General features: G+C 37.6%; 1 protein-coding gene across 19 annotated transcripts in view; it reads left to right on the top strand.

The window, feature by feature from the left end:
- ptprk (protein tyrosine phosphatase receptor type K) overlaps positions 1-21,508 on the top strand; it is a 169,177-nt gene that overhangs the window by 138,579 nt on the left and 9,090 nt on the right. For 6 of the 19 annotated variants that reach the window (XM_057822731.1, XM_057822733.1, XM_057822734.1 and 3 more), the window contains 12 exons: positions 3,124-3,284; positions 5,244-5,431; positions 9,838-9,937; positions 10,143-10,288; positions 12,598-12,615; positions 15,306-15,342; positions 15,585-15,682; positions 15,981-16,097; positions 16,849-17,003; positions 17,098-17,233; positions 20,753-20,902; positions 21,289-21,462. In XM_057822731.1, the coding sequence (XP_057678714.1) occupies positions 3,124-3,284; positions 5,244-5,431; positions 9,838-9,937; positions 10,143-10,288; positions 12,598-12,615; positions 15,306-15,342; positions 15,585-15,682; positions 15,981-16,097; positions 16,849-17,003; positions 17,098-17,233; positions 20,753-20,902; positions 21,289-21,462 (1,480 nt within the window). Of the gene's footprint in view, positions 1-3,123; positions 3,285-3,554; positions 3,591-5,102; positions 5,115-5,243; positions 5,432-9,837; positions 9,938-10,142; positions 10,289-12,597; positions 12,616-15,305; positions 15,343-15,584; positions 15,683-15,980; positions 16,098-16,848; positions 17,004-17,097; positions 17,234-20,752; positions 20,903-21,288; positions 21,463-21,508 lie in introns of all 19 variants that reach the window. The other 13 variants (XM_057822737.1, XM_057822741.1, XM_057822738.1 and 10 more) reach the window with 7 other exon arrangements.

Raw genomic sequence — 21,508 nt, 5'->3', positions numbered from 1 at the left:
AAAAAAGACAGAAATCAAGTACCACATTACATAACACTTAAGAACATATATATATATATATATATGTATATATATATATATATATATATATATATATATATATATATATATATATATATATATATATATATATATGAATTGAAAAGCATCTTAATCTACTCACAACAGGTACACTGCAGGTATGTGTGAACACAAGTCTGATGTGTTCACTGAGAAGGCATTTATTCAATTCTTCTCCCTGACAATATATTCATCACTGGTTAAGGTAGCTAAACATGTATTCTTTATTTGTAATTAATAATTATTTTCAGACTAGTTTAGTAAAATGTGTTAAGTATCTGTGGCAACCTTATTCAGTGGTGCAAAATTACTCAAGAAAAAAATCACAAGTAGGCTTGTAAATGGAAAAAAAAAAAACTTCTCAACTACTGAGTTATTGTTAATAAATTTCAGATTTTGTTTACAATCTCAGCATGGATGTCACCAAAAAAATAAATAAAATGGGTGTGGAACTTTGTTTACCATCAAATCTATTAATGATTTTTATAAAATGATATAAATCAAGGTCGTTTTTTGCCATTAGAAATAGTCTGAAGTCTTTCTTTGTTTACACGACTGACACACTTGGCCCACTAGGCAAAGGCACTTTTTTTCTCTTTCAAATTTAAAGTGGAGTACTCTGCTAAAATCCATTAATTTCCAATGCAATAGTTTTTTTTTTGTGTTTTGTTTTTATGATCTAGTTATGGTCACAGTCCGCTTCTCTGTCTTGCCCTGATTTAAATATACTGTTCAAAATAGGTGGAAAATCTCTATCCTCTGTGTTTCTCTTATAATCTATTTCCTATCAATCAGGCGTTTTTGTGTCACTTGGTCAGTTTAGTAGGTGTGGCTATATGGGTGTGTCTTTTGTGTCTGTGGCCTAAGCAGTGGCGTTGATGTACTTTGATGGGAAAAAAGGTAACAAAAAAAGTGTGAGAAATAAAAACAGCATGCTTCCCGCCCGTCTATACAGGGAGGAGTTAAGAGCCATAAAAGTGTATCAGTCTGACAACTAACAAACTTTTTTTTTTTTTTTTCAAAAACCTTCAAAGAGCTAATGCTTTTGAATCATCAGTTATAAAAATGAAGCGGGTACAATTTCTACTGTCACTGTATCGGCAAAAAAAATACAATTATTCTCAAGTATTTGGGATGTAAGTTGTCTGAACTGATACGTAACAATGGCTCTGGGTACAGAACTTTCCTGCATGCGTTGTCATGCTTAAGTCCTCTAAAGTCTCATTTTTACTTGTATTGGACTGGACCTCCTGAGAAAACACAGTGGTTTTTCATCTGCGGGAAACACTTTCATGATAACTTTTTTTTCCAGCGCTTTCTCAAACACTTCTTTATTTCAATGTTGTGGAGAAAAATCTTAAGGTGTCTGACTAAGATGCATCGCTCCTGAGGTTTTCCTTTCATATTGCTCTACTATATATGGCCTTACCGTGAACAAAGCTCTTATGATCAATATTGTGTCTTTAAATGCAATCCTTGCTGCTGTGTTATATTGGGAGTTTTCAAACAGCCACTGTCAGAAAAAGAAATGTTTCACTTTATCTCGGCATTAAAACTATATTCTTCACTTAGGGCTTTTTCTTTGACTAACTAGAGGTCAAAAGTTATTTCTTCTAGCCCATGTTCCCTTTGCTCCTGTAGTTCAGCCTTACAGTACATTTGGCATACAGTACTCAACATCTGCCATCCTTGCCTGTTTCTTTTCCTCTATTTTCTTCTTCTCCTATTTTCTACTCCTTATCCTTTGCATCTTGAAACAGCCGCCTGCAGCCCACAGCTAGACTAAAATACTTGGTGCTCTGTATTTCCTTAAATTGTGGCGTACAAAAAATAGCTAAATGTGCTTTCCTCAAGTGGAAAATGCTACACTAGAATAGACGAATTGAGTTGCGAGCTTAAAGCAAAAGACAACACCTAGTATGAACAACCTTAATGTAAAATATTGTTTGTCCAAGTATTGAAGAATTCAAATCGCACATTTTTTAGACATCTGATACTGAAGAATATAATGTAAAAATACAAAAGATGGCACCCCTTGCGAATCCCGCCATAGTGTGATAAATTTTGTATTAGTCAGAGTTGCGCCACATAAACACAGATACTGTACTGATAAAATAAGTCAAATGTAGCTAAGAAAATAGGCACACATTCGTTACTGTGCCATTTAAATCTGTCGCCTTATCCTTCATTATTTGATATTTGATCTGAGAGACACGAAATTCCTCGATCCATTAAAGCCTATATGGTCCATTGGCACACATACTACAGTGGGTAGCCAATGTGTGATAAGTAGGCAGCTCTATACCTGTCCGCACTACGTTTAAGGTGCGTTCATAAATGCTCCTGCAAGGGATGCCTACATTTGGAGCAACCTCATCATCGTTCAAGTGGGTTACTTCTGAGCCAGTAAATGATCATTTGTAATCTTTGTTCGATGTCTTTTCCGGAACTATTTAAGCATAAAATTTAAAAGCTCTTTTAGTTGTTAAAAAAAAAAAAAAAAAAAAAAAAAAGGAGGAGGAGGAAAGCCACATCTATACCATTCGCCTATATTGATCACGATGCCGCATTGCCCCACAAAAAAAATGGTGACTGCGCGCCCCATGACATCATTTCCAATGGCTCCGATTTTACACAGGTAGCCGGCGGCTACACTAGACAGGATATCCGCCGTTTAACGAATTAGCTTGCTCTCTAGCCCATGTAAGAAAATATCCGGACAATAGACTTTGTGTAGCCGACATGCCGTATAATCATTTGAACGTTTAAGGCCTTTATCCGTCCTAATGTAGCCGCAGCCTAAGATACTGTCCTTTGATTGTCTAAAATAGTTCTGTCAGTACTGTAATAGCTGTTTTGTCTGCATCGGAAAAATGAAAATCTGTGTTTTTATGTAGTTAAGTAAATCATAATATGCCCCAAGCCACAGTATGAGGAAATATGGTTTATTTCATGCATTTTTATTGTACAAAGTAAAACAGTGGCTTGCAGGCCAGCTGGTGCCAATTTTGTCAGCTGTGTTTGAATCTGACCTGACTGGATTGTCTTTTCACCCCCTGACAGGAAGCTTGCTAAGAAGCGTAAGGACGCCATTGGAACCACCCGCCAGGAAATGACACATATGGTGAACGCCATGGACCGCAGCTACGCCGACCAGAGCACTCTGCACGCAGAAGACCCCATGGCGGTGACCTTCATGGACTCACACAATCACAACAACAGATGTACGTTAATTTATTCTTAATAATAACTTGCATGATGCATAAGAGTAACAAAACATAAAAACCTGGCGTTAATCTTGCATTTTTGTGTTTTTTCAGTTTTAAGGTTTTATGTCAGAATAACACTGGATCAATGTTATGAATTTTAAAACGTTAATTAATTTTAATTCAAGTGCCTAAAAGATTGAAACCTATGCAAATGTAGGGCAAAATTTGCTCATTTGCCCCAGTGTGAAAACGCAAACATTTCCTCACGTTGCTTCCTCCCTGCAGCGCCCAACGATCCGCTGGTCCCCACTGCTGTGTTAGGTGAGACCCCCAATTGGTTGAATATATGACATCACTTACCCCCTACAAATAGGCCATAGTAATCACCCGTCATCATCATCTTCAATGAGCCCTTGTCTTGTATGTTCTTGTGCATCATTCAGCCCTGGCTTGAAGTGAAAAAGAATTCTCATTTAAAAACGCCTCCATCACATCCTGGAGTCTCTTGTTTGTTGTACCTCTGGCATCTATCTCTGCATGGGTGGTGAGTTTAGCTTGATTAAATAGGCTCATGTAAGCCTAAGGAATAACAGAAAGTTCCAATCTGCCGCATAAAAAGCACAGCAAAATAAACATTGCCTGTGGGGCAAGATATTTAAATATGACAAGTTATATTATTGCGTTTGTGAAAAGTTACTTCTTAAACCTAGCAGACCGTGTTTACCGTTACTTCAATCGTTCTCAATCTCTGGAATGCTTTCTCTTTCCCACTGAGCATTTGGATAGTCAGTGTAATTACATACCCCCAACCGCCCCTTGGAGATCTCATTAATTCCAGTCTTTCGACTGGTTTTGAGAGGCATCTAATTCCCTGCCCACAAAGCAATAGACACTGATGCTTCAGAAGAAAAATGTTGTCTATACTGGCCAGCTTGATTATCATGCATCTGTGATATTTACTCTGGACTCACGAAAGCAATAGTTTTTGCCAAAGACTAGATCCAATTGTACTCAGAGATGTTCTCATGCTTTGGGTTACTGCGGAGTTGTCAGCGCGACACAATCGGTTGAAACATGCCCTTAAGGACTCTAAAACCTCAACAAGCAACCAAACTCTGTTGCTCAAGTGTTGCTTAACCTTTAATTCAGACTGAAAGATGTTGTTCCACTGTGTCCCGACCAATCACGTCAAAGAATAGGAGGGAGTAGCGAGGAAGTAAGGAATTAAAAGACGCTGTCAGGTCATGTTTAGCGTTAATTGGCCTGACGAGGGTAATAACAAATCTTAGCAGCCATTAATGAGCTAACACGTCCTCGCAGCTAAGAAGAGCATCGGGTAGATGCAATATGTAGTGTCAGTTAATATGTAGTTGCGAAGACAAAACAGTCAGTTGTGTGGCAACCCCGAGCGTCAACATTATCCGCTGCGTCAATCAGGAAAATCCCCGACAGTACACAAGTGTAAGCCTCTGGTGATCAAAACACATTGTGTGCTTTCCTCCCCTGTAATTGAATATATTTTCAATTAACAATAAGCTTCCGAATTGGACTTTGAGCGATTTAATTGCAGCTACAAAGCCAGTCGATAGATTGCAGGCTGCACAATCGTAATTTAGATCATCAAATAAACCACAGGGATCCTATAAGATTGTAAAATTAAATAAAAAGCAAGAAAAGAAAAGAAATTGGCTTTTGTTTGACATTTCCCATTGGCCATCAGTCTGGGACAACTTCATTCATGATGTGCATCTCTTTAAAAACTTTGGGTGAATCCAACTCATTCCACTGTCTGACGTTTTACTCTCCTTTTTTTCCTGCTGCTTGGACATGTAGTTCCAATCACAGGTAGGTATCCAAATGCAGCTCTTTGAGAAAAGCAAGTTATTGATATGATTTTATCTTAAGTTATTATCATGATAATTTTATGAATCATTCTGCCGGTCTGAACTTGAAATAATTTCCTCCCCCGCACAGACGAAAACCACAGTGCGTCGGCTGCAGAGAACAGCAGGCTCCTGGATGTCCCCCGCTATCACTGCGAAGGCACGGAATCTCCTTATCAGACTGGACAGCTCCACCCAGCCATCAGAGTGGCCGACCTCCTTCAGCACATCAATTTGATGAAGACGTCAGACAGCTATGGCTTTAAGGAGGAATATGAAGTAAGTCAATAGGAAATGTAGTTGGTGCTCTAGTTTGGTTAGATTTCTTAAAATATGTATAATCGATGGATGGCAATTTTTCTTTAACAAAGGATTTTTTCAGTAAAAAAAAAAAAAAAGCTGAGGGTGCTATTAGACACACTCATGTAAACAGACCATCTGTGCCAGGACTAGCGATCAGGTAGCATAGAATTGGACAGTGTTTTTCCAAACAGTGTGCCTTGAGAGTTCGTCTGGTGTGCCACGAGAATTTTTTTTACGTCGTCAGGCGGAGTTACAATGACGTACCGCACGCAGGCTATTTTTAGACCGTGACGTCACATCGTAAAGCGGAGGTAAAGTCGAAGTGCGACATTATAGACCCGCCCTCGCATAGACACAACGTATTTTGTGCTACTTTTCGCTGGTAATCTTTCAAAAACGAACATGCCGATCACGCATTGCTTTTTTTGGAACTTGTAGAAACGACTCTAGACATTACGACACATGAAGGATGTTTTCTTCATACGTTTCCGGAAACCCAAAAACTCTGGATGAAAAAATGTGAAGACCGAATCAACTTACGCGGACTTTAACACCAACTCGGTGAATCCATTCACATTTCATATGCAGTAAACATTTTGTTGGGTTGGCATGGTCTTTCAGAGGACAAAGAGGTAAGCCATTTTTATATTTTTATATATATATAAACAACTTTAGTAAGGGGGAAGTGTAAATAAATTATAAAATTAAGATGTGTTATCAATGAAAAAATTAAAAGTGTTCGTTGGCTGTAGCATTTGCGATCGCTACACAAAGCTAACTAAATTACCCCCAAGAACGGTAAGAGACGTAGGACAACCAGAGGATATATAAGAAAGACAGGGCTGATGGTAAAGAATAGCTTGTTGAAACAGGAGAATGTCATTGTCAGTCGCGTCCATAAAAAAACTAAAGCTATGCTTAGGTCGGCTCGTTTTTTTTCGTGTTTTTAACTGAACATTTTTATGTTCTTCCACATCTTTGCCAGTCAATTTGGCACCAGGCACATCATTTTCGGAGAGAATTGGTAGATTTAGCTTTGTAAACATCACCTTCGTACACAATTTCCATTCATTTCCTATTAGGGACAAATGGTGGCTTGTCCCTACTTAGCTAATGTCATGAATATTATGATCGGAAGTGACGTGTTTCTTGCGGTACGCCATTGAAATGAAGGAGTAGGTAGAAAGTTGCGGTCGTGTGCAGATGAGCAGGGTATTGCTCGTGTTGCGTTCAAGAACTGCTTGGATTTTTAGTCATCAGCCACCTTGCTATCCGCGACATTGTGGACACTAGCACGCCTACTGTACATCGTTTGATTAGACTCGTCGAGTGCCGATATTAGGGGTCTGACAAAGTATCGAAATGGTGATATATCGTCATACCTTGTATGCCAAAAGGTTATCGATATGCTCCTGCAAGAATTGAGATATCATTTTAAAAATGTGTCAATGTCTAAAAAAAACAAACAAACAAAAAAAAAAACAAAAAAAGGAACCAACAAGTTGCTACCAAAATCTTCCACCATTATAGTGTCTCAGTTAACTCTAAGGCTGCCTTGACGGTGCTTGACACCCAATCCATTTAGACTGGGAACGTTCGTTTATTCGAAACCATAGCATTCACAGTCATCCTAACAGTTTTTCATGGCATTTATAGGTGACTTGCTGTTCATTTTAGGGCATTTCCAGGTCATTTCCTGTTGAGTCACTGCCTATTCATTTGGGTAATTCCCAGGTCTGTAACAGAAAATGAACAGGAAGTGACCCATAAAATACCCCCAAATCAACAGGAAGTAACTGAAAATCAACAGGTAAATGACCTTAAATGGCCCAAAATTACCTCATTGCCTGGCATTGGCTGCTACTGACGGCCATAGACGTTCAATCCGTTTTAAGTGGGAGGTATGGCAGCGAATGAGCGAATGTTCATTCGCTGCCACCCTCCCAGTTCAAATGGATTGGACGTCTACTAGTGATAAACTCATTCCAATTCACAGCAGAAGCTTGTTTTTCTGTTTATTAGTGGTTTTTAGAATATCCTAGAATGATTTCCTGACCATTGTATCAATAATCGTTGTATCGTCAGATCATCGTTATCGTGAGCTTTGTATCGCAAACCGTATCGTATTGTGAGGTACCAAGAGGTTCCCACTCCTAGTCGATACACACGAAAGTGTCCTTTCCATTTTATCCATATGTGATGACCCTCGATACTCCCCGTTTTTTTCCAACACATTGTCGAGGACGGCAAGGTGGCTGATGGCTAGAAATGCAAGCAGTTCTTGAAAGCGACGCGAGCAGCTAGCCAACCGCGCCATTGTGCCTAGCAAGCTTATCATCTTCAAACGCAAAAGCCGTCGCTTCAGACAAGTCGATGGACTATTTTGTTCGCCTTCGTGAAAATACAGAGAAACAGGCAACTTTTTGAGAAAAACTATAAAGGTAAACAACAATAATGTCACAATAATGATCAGTGAAGATTTTAGTAGGGCTGTTAAAATTATCGCGTTAACGGGCGGTAATTAATTTTTTTAATTAATCACGTTAAAATATTTCAGCATTTAACTGTTTGAGCATGCCACGCTCAAACAGATTAAAATGACAGCACAGTGTAATGTCCACTTGTTACTTGTGTTTTTTTTGTGTTTTGTCGCCCTCTGCTGGCGCTTGGGTTGGGTGCGACTGATTTTATGGGTTTCAGCACCATGAGCATTGTGTAATTATTGACATCAACAATGGCGAGCTACTAGTTTATTTTTTCAAAATGAAAACATTAAGAGGGGTTTTAATATAAAATTTCTATAACTTGTACTAACATTTATCTTTTAAGAACTACAAGTATTTCTATCCATGGATCGCTGTAACAGAATGTTAATAATCTTAATACCATCTTGTTGATTTATTGTTATCATAAACAAATACAGTACTTATGTACAGTATGTTGAATGTATATATCCGTCTTGTCTTATCTTTTCATTCCAACAATAATTTACAGAACAATATGGCATATTTTATAGATGGTTTGAATTGTGATTAATTACGATTAATTAATTTTTAAGCTGTGATTAACTCGATTAAAAAATTTAATCGTTTGACAGCCATAAATAATATATATAATAACTCAATATTAACGTGCAATATTTAATGCCTTCACTGTCAACTGCTGTAACTTCACTTCTTTTCACACATATCTTATGTGCAAATACTTACTTACATGCAATATATTAACGTGCAATATTCAATGCCTTCACTGTCAACTGCTGCTACTTCACTTGATTATTTGCACTGCCTAAACATAGGACTATCCCATGCACATTTTATATATTTTTTAGATTTTATACTCTTATATAGTACTTGCAAGTCACTTTGAGAATTCAACTTATCCTGCACTGTAAAGGGAGATGCTCCACAATTTGATTGTACAACTGAATAATGACAATAAAGGGCTATTCTATTCTATTCTATTCTATTCTATTCTATTCTATTCTAAAGACATTGCTAAAACTCCCGTCTGATCATTCTCAGCTTTTCAAGCCAAACTGCTATGAAAAAATAAAAGCATTAACACTGAGAATATTCTTGTCAGGATATCGGCTTTGTGTTCATCTAAACAGGCTAAATTTTCACACTGAGTAAGTATAAATATTGAGAAATTATTAATTAAATATAGTGCACAGAATTTAATTTTGGAACATTTTTGGTTTGTGGTGTGCCGCGAGATTTTTTCCTGTGTGAATACGTGCCGTGACTCAGAAAAGGTTGAAAAACACTGGAAGAGGACGTCAACATATTCGCACTTACATGTGATTTACATAATACTGTGTTGCACACCTCACTTTATTTGTGTACGCTCCACCCCGCCTAATCACGTCCCCTTTGACTTGCCTCCCCTCCTCTTTCTCCTCTGTTATCACCCCCCCCACACACACACACACACACATGGAGTCATGTAAAATTGTATTTCTTGTTGTTGTTTGTTCTTCTCCTCTTCTGTCTGCTTCCTTCCTCTCTGTCTCCCCATTACCTCTTAAACAACCACAATGGGAATATATCAAACTCCCAGGTGATACATTAACTGTTCAGACCATAAGGACACTCACATTCCTATTCTCTGTGTCTAAGCAGCTGAACAGGACAGATTAATAAAAAAAGATAATAATAATAAAACAAGCTGATTTTATTGTTAGTTGGGTTTTGGTTTTTGTAGTGCAAACTAATATCAAATAAACAACTGGTTGAAATTTTACATTGACAGTATTCCATTTAGACTATGAAAATTATTGCTGTTGTATTTTATAGTTTTTTAATCAAGTCCTTTGCAAGCATTACTTAGGGATTTGGGATTAGTAACATTTGACGTTTTCTCTGTTTTTGCGTTTGTTGTTGGTGATACAGAGCTTTTTTGAAGGCCAGTCAGCAACTTGGGACGTGGCAAAGAAGGAGCAAAACCGCACCAAGAACCGTTACGGCAACATTATAGCATGTAAGCAATTACATATTTTTTCAAGCCAACATTTTTTCATTGATGTCGCATAACCTTTACACTTCCAGGAGAATTAAATGGAGAAACGAAGATACAGACAGACCCAATAGAAATATTATCGATTGTTTTGCTTCATCCATCTTACTGTCTTTTTTTTCTTCTGTTCCCTTTCCTTTCCAAACTACATTTCTGTCTCTTTCTTCAGATGATCATTCAAGGGTTATTCTCCAGCCCATTGAAGATGACCCTTCCTCCGACTACATCAACGCCAACTACATCGATGTAAGTGGAAACGCGCCGAATGCTACTATTGGCTCCCAACGAAACCAACGAAACCACACTCCCTCGCTCGTATGTCAGGCCTCTATACCTTTAATCACATCTCCAAGTCATCCATTGCTCCATTTTCACGCATCCCACCACATTCATTTCGCATCGCTCGTAAGTGGTTTTGTGTCTGATTCATCTTTATAGTTTGGAATGTTTTTTGTTTTTTTTTTGGCTGGGGGGTTGACTAATTTTGCGCTGCCACAGGAAAATAAACTAAATTACCATGACAGACTTCATAATGATATTGCGGGACACAGGGCAAGGGGCCGAATAATAGGGGGCCTGCATAGTTGGCGTGGCAGCCTAAGCTGACCAAGTGGAATCAGAGACAAAGAGCTTTTTACGTTGAAAATTAATGTGAATAAATCCGTAAATCCCTGAATTCTTTATCGATATGGATATAAAAGGAGAAAAAAAAAGTGCAGTCGGCATTTATTTTACGTAAATATGTCGAAGTACGATGGTAGTCTGTCAGTCAATGTGGCGGCCCCCATATGTAAACAGAGCTTTTCCGCTGAAAATTCTTGTGAATAAATTCTTAAATCCCTGAATTATTTTTAGATATGGACGTAAACAGTCTTAATTCTTGGTTAAAAGCAAAAAACTGCAGATAGCATTTATTTTACGTAAATATTGCGACATATAATGCCAATGCGGTAGCGGCTAATTTCTCCCATTGTTTTTTTTTTTTTTTTTTTTTTTTTACACTGTTTCAAAATGCATGCATGGTACGAAAATGATAATAATTGAATGCTCGAACAAATCACTCCTGAGACAATCCTTCCTGTTTGTGTGCGGTACAGTTTTCGTAATTTTTCAACATAAATCCGGCGTTGGATCGCTGCATGTGTCGCTGCGACCGACTGCGAATAACTGAAGCGGATTGTGGGATGGCCACCTACTTGAAGGCGTGGCGCACTGAATATCGAATCTGACCCGTCAATATCATTATGAAGTCTATGTTACCATGTAATCTGCAGCTCATGATACATGGTACTTCCATCTGGCAATAATTCTGGCAATAATTGATTTAGCTAAAATCAGATTGTTTTTGAAAATGTAATGACGCCTCCTATTGTGCCAGTATGTTTGTCGATGTAAGATACAATGCTAGTTGTGAACTTTATAGAGGAAAATGCAAGGGCATAGGTTTGCATAGGGACGGTAGGGACATAACACTACCAACTTTTCAGTTCAGTTCAGTTAGGTAATTTAGATTGTCTTCTCATATATTATAATCATAGCTTAAACCCTATCATTATTAAGTGAATTATTTTCATTATATTCAGACTTACATTTATCCCTTTTCACTTGCTGAATGTGGTGGTCCATTCCCCCCCCCCCCCCCCCCCCTCAAATGAACGTTTAGTTGGCTGATGAGTTGAAGCCCCCCCCATTCCGCCACAAAGACACAGACAAATATTCACACAGCCCCAACAGATTCATGTCGACTACATGCCGCCTCCCCCACCCCTTCGGAGAGGAGGGATATTAAAAGGTTGTTGTTTTTTGGCCAGCAGCAGCCACATGTGAAAAGACGTCAATGTGGAAGTGGGGGAAACACCACTAATTTTGCAACTGAAAGTCCGGCCTGCATCAGAGTTAGCATGACATTAAACTTGCCTACCTGCAAAACTACTGTGGTCAGGCCAGCCTCCACGAGGAACAACAAGTCAATCTAGCCGTCCTATATTTGGATCATTGTTTGCATTATGTGCATTACGGTAATATCATCCCTACCAATGTTGAGACCAAACCTACGCCCTGGGGAAAATGATTTCAAGCAGACTATTTTCATTAAAGGATTATCCGCATTGGACCCGAAATGATTACTTTCAGAGCATTTATTCCATTCATTTTTCCATTTGTCAAACGTCATCTTTTTAGTTTCCATCATCATCTGCAGTCACCTTTCCAACAATTTTTGTTTTTTGTTTTTGCTTTGTTTTTATGAAGTCTTTTGTCATTAGTTTGCTTGCTGGTCATTACACACTACAGTGAACTAGAAGTATTACGTTGTGCACTTCCTGATATAGTGATCTAAGGATTCTCTAAATGAGCTAAAAGGAAAAAAAAATCTTGTTAATTTTCATAAGTGAATTGAATCGTAAATCATTAGCTTTTACGACAGGATTTGTCCTCTATCTAGTTTCATTGTAGTTTTAATTTGTGTGTACGTATGTTTGCTTTTTTGCATGTTGTGTCCATACACATGTCACATCAATGCAACTTTTCTGTTTCTGGTTGACGCTCACTGACATTATTGTGCTCTCTTTCTTTCCTTCTTTCTTTCTCCCACTCGTTCTTTCTGCCTGTGGCTTGGCCTGTAGATTTGGCTGTACAGGGATGTAAGTATCACTGTGGTATCTTTCATTCATGCTCTTCAAACTCAACACCCGTTTTACATCCGTTGGTACACCAAGCAATCGTTAAATGCTCAAGGCCAGGCTCTGTCCACACTTTTTGTGATATAGCTGCATGAGCGATTTCACCTCATCTCGCGCTATATGTTTTTCTTCCTTCACTTTGCACTGCTGTCAATGTGCTTGTCTACTCCCCTTTTTGTTTCGTGCCCTTTGGATATGACATAAACTTATTGTCATTGCCAAATGCACACATGACAGTTGTAAAGGTGACACCTTTCATCATTTTGGGGTATTGCTTTGGTTTCACAAAAGGTCAGGAAGTAGAATTTGACACTAAAATTACATCGTTGTCACAATTTTCATCACATAACAACCAAGTCTTGCTCATATCGTCTCAAATTTGAATGGTAAAAATGAGGTTTTGTGGTAGTTTTGTCAGTTACAATGTGAAATTTTAATTCTGCTTGTGTGGTTTTATTTATTTTTTTTTTGCTTAAAGGGTTGTTTAAAATTATTTCACCCCGGGACAAAATGTGCAATCATTGATGTACTGCAGAGGTGCTCATTGTTTTTATTTGCTCCAAGATCTACTTTTCAAGGAGACAACTTCCCGCAATCTACCTTATTTATTTTTCAATGTATATAATAGTGCTGCAACAATTAATCAATTAACTCGAGTAATTCGATTAGAAAAAAATATTCAAATTAGTGCTGTCAAATTATTGCGTTAACGGGCGGTATTTTTTTCTTAATTAATCACGTTAAAATATTAGATGCGGAATGACCTGCTCATGCATTGCCTCAAACAGATTACAATGATGCAGTTTTTTGCACATTGAGAGCTAAGAGGCAGAGAAAGGCAAGTGACACAGGCGTTCATTGGACCGTGCCGTTTATTGGCATAAGCTTCGGCAACTCCTTCAAAACAAAGACAAGTATCATTTAGTGAAAGCACAACAAAAATAATATTCCTATCTCTTAAAAAAAAATGTTCACAAAAAGAAAAGCGCTTCAAACTGTATTAAGGAAGCCCTATTCTCACACAGTTAAACAACAATGCAAAAGAACTGGCATTCCCAATCAAAATAGCTATGCAAAATGCACATAAAACTTACTCAGACTTTGGTCAAACTCTATTCAAACAATTCGTTTAGCTCAGCAAATACACTGAATGGCAATATTTAGTCACAATATACAAACTATCAGAGGTCTCGTACGTTGTGAAGCCAGCACTCAAATGACGTGGATGGACCAGTAAACAGGGAACTATGGCGTCAGTCGAGGGACAAAACACACTCATTGGCTTGATTTCTATGTAATTTAAAACTCGCCATTGACACCTTGTGGTGTATTTCAATCACTACCTTACATAGTTAAAGACACTGTGGAAGGACGGCAGTAAGCCCGATGTGACGTCACCGCTTGGCGACATCAACAATGGCGAGCTACTAGTTTATTTTTTTATTGAAAATTTTACAAATTTTATTAAAACGAAAACATTAAAAGGGGTTTTCCTATATAAAATTACTATAACTTGTACTAACATGTATCCTTTAAGAACTACAAGTCCTTCTATCCGTGGATCCCTTTAACAGAAAGAATGTTAATGCCATCTTGTGGATTTATTGTTATAATAAACAAATACAGTACTTATGTACAGTATGTTGAATGTATATATCCATCTTGTGTCTTATCTTTCCATTCCAACAATAATTTACAGGAAAATATGGCATATTTTATAGATGGTTTGAATTGCGATTAATTACGATTAATTAATTTTTAAGCTGTGATTAACTCGATTAAAAATTTTAATCGTTTGACAGCCCTAATTCGGATTAAATTTTGCTGCTTCGAGTATTCGTTTAATTAAAGTGGCGTTGTAATAGTTTGTTTTGAAGGGTTTGCATTTAGTTTTATTGATTTGGGGTGGATACACTGCCCTCTATTGGCAACAGTGAGTATGACATAACTTATTTCACATGGCTGAATCCAGCTGCTCCCTGTTAAGAACAACATGTTTTTCTTTGAGCAATTTTTTTTTTTTATGCATTCATGCATCGAAATTTAGTTTATAGGTAAAATTTAGCCGTTTTTGTGGGAATGTGTGTTTGAACCATTTTTTTAAGAGCATTGTAAAAAAAAAAAAACCCTTAGCATTTTTTAGCTTTTCAACTAGCAGACATTTGCTATGCGACTTAGCCAATTTTCTTTTGTTGTACTTAGATGCTCATTTTTTTATTTTTTATTTTTTGTACCGTTTGAGGCTCACCACAGGTATTTTGATTTTTTCATGTTCCTTATCTGATTACTCGATTACTCGAACTAATTATTAGTAGTTCATCGATTAATCAAATACTAAAATATTCAATAGCTGCAGCCCTAGTACATAGTTTATTGTGTAGTGTGAATAACATGAGGTTATGTTGCTCACACAACTTGATTAACTATGTGCATTTTATTTATCTATTTATTTATTTATTCATTTATTTTATTTTGATGCAGTGAGCTACCCACATTAGAGTTTTGATCGACTCGTCGATCGCAATGGACGTAATGCGCACCCCAGATGTGCAAAATCTGGAAGATGGTGTTTTATGCAAAAATGCTGTCGAAATTAAATGCAATTGGAAATAATTTTCAATTGTTACATCACCCCCTTTTTTCTTTTTCAGGGTTATCAAAGACCAAGCCACTACATTGCTACTCAAGGTGAGCCAAACTAACAATATTAACTCTTTCAGTGCCATTAACAATAATAGACGTCCAATCACGTGACTCTTTTCATCCTTCAGTTTAGAATTAAAATTAGTTTGTCACTAGTAGACATCCAGTCCATTTCAACTGGGAAGGCTCTCCCATATCGAGTGCAAGCTAATTAGAAAAGTGATTATTTGTAATAAATGCATTTTCATAGCCTATTGTAGTCCGAAAAGTGTTATTTGTTTTTCTAGGGCCTGTTCATGAGACTGTGTATGACTTCTGGAGGATGGTGTGGCAGGAACAGTCAGCCTGTATTGTCATGGTGACCAATCTGGTTGAGGTTGGAAGGGTACGTTGTTCTTTCTCTTCACAGTTCTTCCAAATATTAGGTAATAGCTAGCTGATTATATGTAGCTAAAACGGTACTAAATTGTTATGGGACACATTTTGAGAAATTAATCACAGTAACCCTAGTTAAACAATAATTATAGCAATTATATAAAAGCTCCAGAGATGCCGAATCACCACAGTGAGGCTGTTAAGAGTAAAGGACCAAACAATTTTTATTAAAAAAAAAATATCCAGTACATAATTATACAGTGTTTTTTTTGTTTTTTTTTTTTTTTTTTTTTTTTATACATATACAGGTTAAGTGCTACAAGTACTGGCCAGATGATGCAGAGGTTTACGGTGACTTCAAAGTGACTTTCGTCGAAGTGGAGCCGCTTGCTGAATATGTGGTCCGCACATTTACGTTGGAAAGGGTAAGAAGTCATTATCTCATTTTTGCATTAATCAAATGACTTTTATCCCCAAATACCGTATTGGCCCGAATATAAGACGGCCCTGATTATGAGACGACCCCCTCTTTTTCAGGACTCAAGTTTGAAAAAAAGACTTTTTGAACACCAGATAATTTTTTTACAGAAAATAATTTCAGTACATCTGAAACAAATAATTGTAACAATATATTTGAGAGAAAAAGCATGTTATTTTGCCTCATTCAAATGTTAATATCTGAACATTTAAATTTGTAAACAAAAGTGCAATCACATTCGTAAATGAATGGCTTCTGGTTTTTCAAAATGTAAATAAACCAATCTATTGTGATAAAACAACAAAACTGCAATAACTGCATTAACCATCAAAGTGAGGTCTAATTGTAACTGTAGTCTTGAAACAAATCTGAATAAGGAAAAACATTGCAATAAAATAATGCAAACTGATTAAACTTGAGAGTAGCTGATATCTGTCATGACAGAACATTACTCCTCAAGTTCAGCATTCGCTTCAATGATATCTAGCATCGTGAATGGGTATAATGTCTAGGCCCCGAATATAAGACGACTCCCACTTTTTCAGTCTTATTTCAATGCAAAAAACACAGTCTTATATTCGGGCCAATACGGTAGTACTGGGCCTCGTTTTTAATCACTTCATAGTGTTAAGTAAAGTTACAAATTATAGACGATGAATTTAACGTGTTGTGTTCTTTTCTACTTTCTTTCTCCTCAGCGTGGTTTCAATGAAGTGCGGGAAGTCAAACAGTTCCACTTCACAGGCTGGCCCGATCACGGGGTTCCATATCATGCCACGGGGCTGCTTTCCTTCATCCGTCGGGTTAAAATCTCCAATCCACCCTCTGCTGGACCTATTGTGGTCCATTGCAGGTATGAAGAAACGCACGCACGTTCACATGTCAACCCATGCATCAGTTATCTATTCACATAAAGATTTACCTTATTCTTTGATGTCTGCGTGCAGTGCCGGGGCAGGACGCACAGGCTGCTTCATAGTCATCGACATCATGTTAGACATGGCAGAGAGGGAAGGCGTCGTGGACATCTACAACTGCGTCAAAGCACTACGGTCCAGGAGGATCAACATGGTACAGACTGAGGTGACTGCATTACCCATCATCCATCTGCATCAACATGCTAGGGCCAGACACGGTAAACAAGGCATTGTCGGACACGTGACACGGTACAGCTCGAAGGGACTACACCCATGACATCTTCCATCTGTTTGTTTGTGATGTTGAGTCACTGCTTATCACTCCAGTGTCATGAATGCTAGCATTTGCGACACATTCCATAAACAGTAGTAAAATATTATGGGCATAATTGTAAACTCCACTAGAGCTTTTTAGCAACAGGACAAACAAAACATATCCTTGCTTCACGGGTTAAAAGACAAATATGTCAATATCACCTTCTATATAAAAATCTTAGTTTGCTACTGAGCTAGCATATACCTGTATTTGTTTACATCTTAAGTTTGTTGCTTTCTTGATTTGGTACAGGCCTTTCACGGGTTCTTAAAGTCTTAAAGTTTAAATTTCACAAACGTTGATAAAGTGTCTTTTAAAAAGCATTGCTTTTTTCTGGTAGGTTTTAATTCCTTAAAGCAATACTAGCTAATCTTTCAACCTTTATAAAATATTTTCATGACATTTGTCATAATATGTTGACTGACAATTAGTTGAATGACACCTGTTTTATATCTTGAGGGGGTCTGTATCGCTTTCACCAGCACTTATTAACTTTGAGGAGAGTGGCATGAACCCTGCCACACAAAAAAAACCCTACAAATGTGCTGACTGCTTTACAGCATACGTCACTTCCTGCTTTCCTCATTCATTATAAAGACAGAAGTCGATGCGAACGCTTTTGCGCGAATGCTGCAAAGATGGCAGAGCCACAAGAGACAAAAAGTTTTGTCTGAGGAGGAAAAGAGAGAGGCTACCAGGATATACAGAATAAACATTGGCCCGCTTTGCAGTCGCGGGCATGACGCCCCCCTTCCCTCAACCGAACACGTCAGTGCTGACGAGGTCGGGTGAGGTGGGGGGTTTAGCCACACCAAGCCACACGGTTGCTAACCACCATATGCTATTGTTTAGCCACAACTGGATTCATTTCCGTATTACTATTCGTCCTTCACACAGCTGCTGGAAACAGAAATGTTATTTAATCCATCTGCAGGCGACCAGGTGATTGATTTTTTATTTATTGATGATTTTACGACACAGTTCGGGTGTGCACTGGTCCTAATGGGAAACGCAGACCTCTGTGAAGTTGGCCCCACATCAGACACAAATTTATATAAAAATGATGTCAATAGTTTGTGCTACGTTTGTGGTTGTTTGTGCTGTAAAAATTTTCATTTGAGCTGCTATCTATTTTGAGATATATACAATTCTTTTAGAGGTCAATCTGAGGTCAACCAGCCACCCATTTTGATTAAAAATGGCTATTATTGTGTCAATCGTTTATGCTTCGTTTGCTCTGTAATACTTTTCGTTTTTCCTGCTGTCGTTTTACAGATATTGAGATATTAATTTCGAGTGATGACGTCACTCGCAGGCCTAAGATTGACCTATAGAAGAATTGTAAATATCTCAAAAACGATAGGAGCACGAACAAAACTCTTTACAGCACAAACGTAGCACAAACGATTGACATCATTTTTATATAAGTTTGCGTCTGATAGGGGGGCCAACTTCACAGAGGTGAAGCGCAGTCTTCCTTAAGGCAAAAAACTACCGCTTTTGTCCACTGGCATCACTAAAATCAACCAAACTGAAAGGTTAAAAAGTTGCTTTAAATTTTAAAATTGAAAAATTGAAAAAAGAAATGTTCTGATATTCTTGGAGTTAGATCTTTTTTTACCCAAATTTTCTGGGAAATTTCCCCCTGAATTGGCATTACATTCTATCCTGTGTGGTCAACTCTGTGGGAACATTGTAACATGCTAATTATTTTTAACTGAGTGCTGGCAGTGACCATTAGATTTGCAATTGATCGTCAAATCTACTTTTTGCAGCCATAAAATTATACGTTATTGATTGTTTACTAAAATAAATGTTATTAATCCATTTGGACATTAAACATCTAGTCTTTGTAGTGTATCCAATTTAATGTAGGTTTAACATGATTCACAAATCATTGTACCACATTTTTTTGGACAATAAGTCGCACCGGAGCATAAGTCGCATTTCTGGGGGAAATTTATTTGATAACATGCCTACTTGGTGTTTGATTTTATCTTGAAAGGCACTTTAAAATAAACATAGAATAGAGAACATCAGGCTTGATAAGTCTACCGTATGCTAACGTTACATTTTCTTTTCAGTGCAATTTTGTTTAGTCCTTTTCAGTTGTTTTTATTTGTATTTATAAGTTACTGCCAATATTGAGAAACAGGTCTTAAGCGCCCTCTTGCGGTTTAGAGTGACAATAACATGGGAAATGATATAATGTGTTGATAATTTCACACATAAGTCGCTCCAAAGTATAAGGCGCACCCCCAGCCAAACTATAAAAACAAAAAACACTGCGACTTTTAGTGCGAAAAATACGGTATTCTGTTTTTATTTATATTTAACACAACGTCCTAACTTTATTGGAATTGGGGTTGTATTTCAAATCTAGTCAAGGGTGATCTAAACTAATGATGTGATCATGCTTTTTAACACATTTCTATTTTGCTCTGTAACGCCATTCGCAACATAGACTGTTAAAATGTAAAATCTAAAGTTACCTTCATTAATCAAAGCTTCCTAAATTACAAATGATTTGAAAAATGTCAACTAAAATCTAGGGCTGTCAAACGATTAAAATTTTTTATCGAGTTAATTACAGCTTAAAAGCTAATTAATCGTAATCGCAATTCAAACCATCTGTAAAATATGCCATATTTTTCTGTGAATTATTGTTGTAATGGAAAGATAAGACACAAGACGGATATATACATTCAACATACGGTACATAAGTACTGTATTTGTTTATTATAACCATAAATCAACAAGATGGCATTAACATTATTAGCATTCTGTTAAAGCGATCCATGGATAGAAAGACTTGTAGTTCTTAAAAGATAAATGTTAGAACAAGTTACACAAATTTTATATTAAAACCCCTCTTAATGTTTTCGTTTTAATAAAATTTGTAAAATTTTCAATCAAAAAATAAACTAGTAGCTTGCCATTGTTGATGTCAATAATTACACAATGCTCATTCATGGTTCTGAAACCCATAAAATCAATCGCACCCAAGCGCCAGCAGAGGGCGACAAAACACCAAAAAACACAAATAACAAGTGGACATTACATTGTGCTGTCATTTCAATCTGTATGAGCGGGGCATGTGCGTTAAATGCGTCAAATATTTTAACGTGATTAATTTTAAAAATTAATTACCGCCCGTTAACGCGATTATTTTGACAGCCCTACTAAAATCTTCACTGATCACCTCCATGACACCACCAGCCATCCACCACCTCTCACTCACTGTTTGTTTGCTCACCTTCAACAAATTGTTGATGTCACAACGATCATTGTTCTTTGAAATGTGTGTGCGCGCGTTTGAATGTGTGTGTGTGTATATGCGGTGACAAAACTATCTTCTACACTCTTCAGGAGCAGTACATATTCATCCACGATGCCATATTAGAGGCGTGTCTGTGCGGAGAAACAGCCATTCCTGTCTGTGAGTTCAAAGCAGCTTTCTATGAGCTCATCCGCATCGACTCCCAGACCAACTCGTCCCACTTGAAGGATGAGTTTCAGGTTAGTTGTCCATCTTCATTCCGGAAATTATGACTCAACGGTGTCGTCTGGTGGCCTTACTCTAGATTTCTGTTGGAAGTCACTCTGGATGCTTGCCAAATCTAGCTAACAGGTCATGGGTAGAGAAACTTTATGTAAATGAGCTCCGAACAGCTCACAGACTCATTTGTCCAATTTCACACATGATCAGACACTCCAGAGAGCCAACTATTTGTATACAACCAATTAAAAAGGCAATTTTCCACAACATACCCCTTTTTAACAAAATCTACGACTTCTGTCATTTGCTTTCTATAGCGTAGCCTCATAAACTTGCTCATGCAAATATTTTGCCTTTTGGAGCACAATGAACTCACGTCAATGCATTATCTTGATTTGTCCTCCAGACTTTAAACTCAGTGACTCCTCAGCCTCAGCCTGAAGACTGCAGCATTGCGTTGTTGCCTAGAAACCAGGATAAGAACCGCTTCATGGACGGCCTTCCTCCTGACAGATGCCTGCCCTTCCTCATCACCATAGATGGGGAAAGTAGCAACTACATTAATGCGGCTCTCATGGATGTAAGTTTACTCAGCTAAACATAATATGTTACGTTGGACACCGTGC

The sequence above is a fragment of the Corythoichthys intestinalis genome, chromosome 19, assembly GCF_030265065.1.
Source record: "Corythoichthys intestinalis isolate RoL2023-P3 chromosome 19, ASM3026506v1, whole genome shotgun sequence".
In the NCBI taxonomy this organism is placed as follows: Eukaryota; Metazoa; Chordata; class Actinopteri; order Syngnathiformes; family Syngnathidae; genus Corythoichthys; species Corythoichthys intestinalis.
Note: the sequence above shows the minus strand (reverse complement) of the source record. Positions and strands in the feature narration are given on the sequence as shown.